Below are 4805 nucleotides of genomic sequence, written 5' to 3'. Positions count from 1 at the left end.
CCAGGGTGGTCTCCATCGTCTCCAACAGACGTAGTCGCAGCACGTCGCAGATCGTCGGCCCGGGTGAGTTCAAAGGTCAAAACTGACCCTCACCCAAATGAAGGAGATGCTCGGGATGGTTGTGATTTGAAAATATGGCTCTGGTATTTTGATTTGATTCACGGTTTACATTGAAAGACGGTGGTAGACAGACATTTAACAATTGGACATTACAGACAGTGAAAATGAGACATTACGGACTATCAGCAAGTGGCCATGACATGATAGCTCCCAGATGTTTTTAGTTTTAAGAGTGACCTGAAGCTACCTTACAGCACTTTCATCTGAATAAGACAGTAAAAAAAACAGAGAAGCACATCACTCTTGACCCTTTGTTTACGTGACTGCGCACCAAAATGTCCTGATGCTGGAATTCTAATCTTACGAATACAACACACAAAAAGCATGTTATAAAGAGTTTCAAAACAACATGTTTCTACTCTAGATGACACCCGCTGCGGCCAAGCTTTCAGTCAGAGAGAGAGACTTTAAGGAATCTTTCTCAGCCTGGCTGGACTCACTGTAGGGTGGGGAGAGAGAGGAAGCAGAGACAGAGAGAGTTAGTTGAAAGACTCCAACTGCACTCTCTTCCTCTTGTTCTGCACTCCTCTTTGTAGCTGACATAAAAAGCCATTATAAAGGAAACTAGGGCCGAGGGGGTCTCTCCGTGCCTCTCTCCTCTCTCCCCATTGTTATACAGTATAGCAGTGCGATTGGTGTTCTGTGTGATAGTTGCCCTCTGCTGACAAAATCTAGAATTCATGTTGGGTTGAGAGAGAAGGTAAGGAAGACTTGTTTTTACATTTTTCAAGCTTGAATGCTTTCATGTTGTTTTATGGTTGATACTGGTGATTCTTGCTGTACTACAATTCATTTAAGGTTTGCGTTCTTTGTCATGAATCTTGTTCTAGAGGCAGCTCTGCAGAGTGGTCACTAGCTTGCATAGCCATAAAGCCATAAAATTAGATTTTAAGCCTAAATCTAACCTTAACCCAAACCACACTGCTAACCTTAAATTAAGACCAAAAAACACACAAAAAAATCATGAATTTTTACAATATAAGCCAATTTTTACTTTACAGCTGGCCCATCTAGAGGAAACCGCTCAGTTCTGCCTCCAAGGAAAGATTCATAACAAAAAACATCAACCTGCCTATTATCATCATGTACTACTGTATCGTTCTTTAGGATTGACTGTACGGTACGCCATTGTCTGTATTGGGACAGAAGGATCTTGTTGGTTGCGTTGACGTGACGAGGGATGGAACCTTGAAATAACAAAACATGTTGTTCTTTCTCTCTAAACATCTCTCCAACCCATTGTTCAGCTGTGACTTGTGAAAACGCAATGACAGAAAAGGATACTTTGACTTCCCGGTTCTTTCAATGTCTCTTTTGTGTCCTTTGTCCTCTGAGATGTAACATGGGTGGCCGTTCCCCAGCTCTGTGTCCTATCATTACGATGAGGCAGCTAGGACTACATGGCACCACACCTGGTTTTCCTCAAGAGGACCACGAAATATAGCCTTCTGGCCTAAATGTGTTCATCCTCGAGAGTTGTGTTGTTTAGCGCTGACCCAGAAAAACTAAGGCCTGGAAGATAGGACTTCAGGTCTCAGGAAGACAGTAGATGAGCCGTGCTAACTTAGCCATTAGCCTTAGCTATCCTCTCCATTGTGTATATTTTGTCCTCTCCGGTACCAGAGGGGAAGGGGAAGAAGGAGAAAGGTGCATCCATCCAGAGGAGCACAGAGACGGGTATGGCTGTAGAGATGACCAGGAACATGAGTCGACAGTCCAGTAAAGAGTCCACCAACGGCACCATGAACAGCTGCAACTCAGAGGGAAAGTCAGTATCTCCAAAATACAGGCTCTCTCTCTATATATATTTCTCTCTCTCTCGCTATCTCTCTCTGTATACTGTATGTCGCTCTCCTTTTCCTCCCTCTACCCCTCTCTCTTAGTCACTTTCTTCCTCTTTCTGTTTATGGGGGCAAACGTTTTTTCCTATGTTACATGAATTGACATTCACTGTAAAGTAAACAACCCAGTATTTCAGCATTATTGCAGTAAATTCGATAGATGATTTCACCTAGGACCCCTAGGTTATATACGGTAATTAGTTGTATATTGACTGTGTTCTTCTTCTGTTCTAGTCTGCTTTTCGGTGGGGTGCGTCTGGGACAGCCAGGCAACCAGTTCAGTGACTTCCTAGATGGCTTGGGTCCTGCTCAGCTGGTGGGCAGACAAACACTGGCCACACCTGCCATAGGTGAGTAAATATCCCCCTATAATACTCTGTCTATTCATCATGTTGTTGCCCTATCATAGTTCCTCTGTGATTCTTCCCCAATTGATAACTTATTGTTCAGCTATTTCTATATGCTTCCCTTCTCCCACAAATAAGTTTCATTGATTCACATAGCTTCCTTTCTTCCGTCTCCATAACTCAATAACTCAATATCCTTCCAACTTCCCTCTTGAGAAACTCAATAGCCCACTTTTCTTACTACTTCCTGTGTCATGACCTTAGGTGTGTTCGAGCAGTAAGCCTAACAATGCCGACTGTAGTCGGGGGAGGTGCATCTGCGACAGCCAAAAGTCAGACACTGTAGTGGTTTTCCAACAGCAAGGCTCAGATCAACATAGCAGTGTCAACATAGCTGCTGTTGTTTATAAAAACAAACTCTTTATGTCGAAATTAACTTTTCTATACCCCTTTATCACACACTCCCAAACTGAAAACAAAACATGTGTACAATGAATTGGTTAGAGAGAGGTCTCAAATATCACTTTCATTTGTAGCTTTAGAATCGGGGTAAATGTGGTTCCTGTTTTAGGCATGTCTTTGGCCATGTTCAACAAACAAAAACACCCTAATGATTGGTTGACAAATAGTGCCTCCAACACTGCAGGTGATGACTGCATGGTGCAGTTGGTGAGAAGCAACTGCAGTGACTTGAAGGCGTCTTCATCAAAAACTGCATGACCTTTGATCACATGATTTTTGGGAATGTTTATACCCATAATGCAAAACACGACGGTGACCATCACGTGGTCGAACATCTCCCTTATCTCCTGCCTACTTCCTGTTCTGATTGGTTCAATCCAGTTCCTGTTTAGTCAACCAGAGACAAAACAGAAGGCGAGACATCAGCTGCTATCGCACTGGTTCATATAGGAAGCCGGAACTGTGAAAAAATAATCTATAGTGAACGGCCTGAGTCGGACATCTTCATTTATCCACCATCTTTGGTCAACTCGTTCTACTTCTTCTCCCTCCCAGGTGATATTCAGATCGGGATGATGGACAAGAAGGGTCAGCTGGAGGTGGAGGTGATCAGAGCTCGGGGCCTTGTACAAAAGCCTGGATCCAAATCCCTCCCTGGTGAGACACTGGTGGTAGCGCCACCTAAGGGTGGAGGACTGCATTGAGACAAAATAATATTCACTGCGAAGTCCATTGAAAGTGCTTTTTAATCCAGGAGTAGTCTTATCTGGGTCCATGTAATCGCCCACCTAGAGAAAACAATTCAATCGGACCATGTTTAGAACCACAATAGAGTATCCTTATCCTTATCCTTATCTGCCTCTTGTTTCTTTTTTTCTTATTTCTTTCTTTCTTTCGTCAGCTCCATACGTCAAGGTCTATCTGTTGAATAATGGAGCGTATGTAGCCAAAAAGAAAACCAAGATTGCACGGAAAACGCTCGACCCGCTGTACCAGCAAGCGCTGCAATTCGAGGAGAGCCCACAGGGGAAAGTCTTACAGGTGAGGGTCAAAGCGTGCCTTGTTTCATAAAGAGAGTTCAATCACTTTTTAATCAAATAATTAAATAAATGCATCGACTGAATAATATTAAAACCAGTTTTTTATTTTAATTGACATTTTATTTAACCTTTATTTAACCATTTAAGCTGTAAAGGTTTTAATCAATAGATTTTTATTTTTATTTTTTTCTCCTTTAGGTGATCGTCTGGGGAGACTACGGACGAATGGACCACAAAAGCTTCATGGGAGTTGCACAAATCCTATTGGAGGAACTAGACTTAACAAGCACAGTGATTGGCTGGTACAAGTTGTTCCCACCCTCCTCCTTAGTGGACCCCACACTAGCCTCCCTGACTCGACGTGCTTCCCAGTCGTCATTGGACAGCTCCTCGGGCCCACCYGGCACCCGATCCTAGTGGACCAATYGGACTACAGCTACCAATCTTAATGGACCAATGGGACTATGGCTAGCCTACCGCTTTGTGAAACGAATTAACGTCACCTTAGAGATTAACAGACAAAAATTATTCTAGAACAACAACAATCAAGAAACGGAGTCACAATGATTTAAAAAAGCTTTGTTGAGATCTGACAATCACTCCTGGCATCGTTTAATTTGTTTGTTTGTTTTAGAGAGCGTTAGATTTCAGTGTTTCATTCCAGTAACGAATTCGTCATCGTTTTTTCGCGGTTGTAATCTAAGAACTAGGGCTGTTGGTAATAAACAATGTTCGGTAGCTAGGTAAGGCTGTACTTGAGTCGAGCGGTAAGGAGACACTCGATTCATTGAAGAAACTAAGTAGAAATTTAAATGTGAAAGGAAGAAGGTTGGTAGTTTTTAGTCAAACCATCAATAAACAAAGAAATGTATGTTAGCGTCGGAATGTATGGACCCAAGACAGAGGTGTCATCCTCCTTGTTCCTCAGGGGGTGCCATAATGTCCTCTCCGCAGTGGCCCCCATCCGGCCCCCAAACAGACTGCCAGCACTTCGG

General features: G+C 43.0%; 1 protein-coding gene across 1 annotated transcript; it reads left to right on the top strand.

Annotated features, from left to right (window-relative positions):
* Nucleotides 1-6: 6 nt before the first annotated feature.
* LOC112079844 (regulating synaptic membrane exocytosis protein 3-like) lies at nucleotides 7-4561 on the top strand. Its single transcript, XM_024145659.2, has 6 exons — nucleotides 7-63; nucleotides 1744-1888; nucleotides 2196-2311; nucleotides 3326-3427; nucleotides 3672-3811; nucleotides 4009-4561. The coding sequence occupies exons 2-6, from the start codon at nucleotides 1800-1802 to the stop codon at nucleotides 4225-4227; spliced, it is 666 nt and encodes a 221-aa protein (XP_024001427.1). The 5' UTR covers nucleotides 7-63; nucleotides 1744-1799; the 3' UTR covers nucleotides 4228-4561.
* The last annotated feature ends 244 nt before the right edge of the window (nucleotides 4562-4805 follow it).

This window comes from Salvelinus sp. IW2-2015, unplaced genomic scaffold (genome assembly GCF_002910315.2).
Source record: "Salvelinus sp. IW2-2015 unplaced genomic scaffold, ASM291031v2 Un_scaffold9874, whole genome shotgun sequence".
Lineage (NCBI taxonomy): Eukaryota > Metazoa > Chordata > Actinopteri > Salmoniformes > Salmonidae > Salvelinus > Salvelinus sp. IW2-2015.
This window is presented reverse-complemented; position numbering and strand designations above follow the sequence as displayed.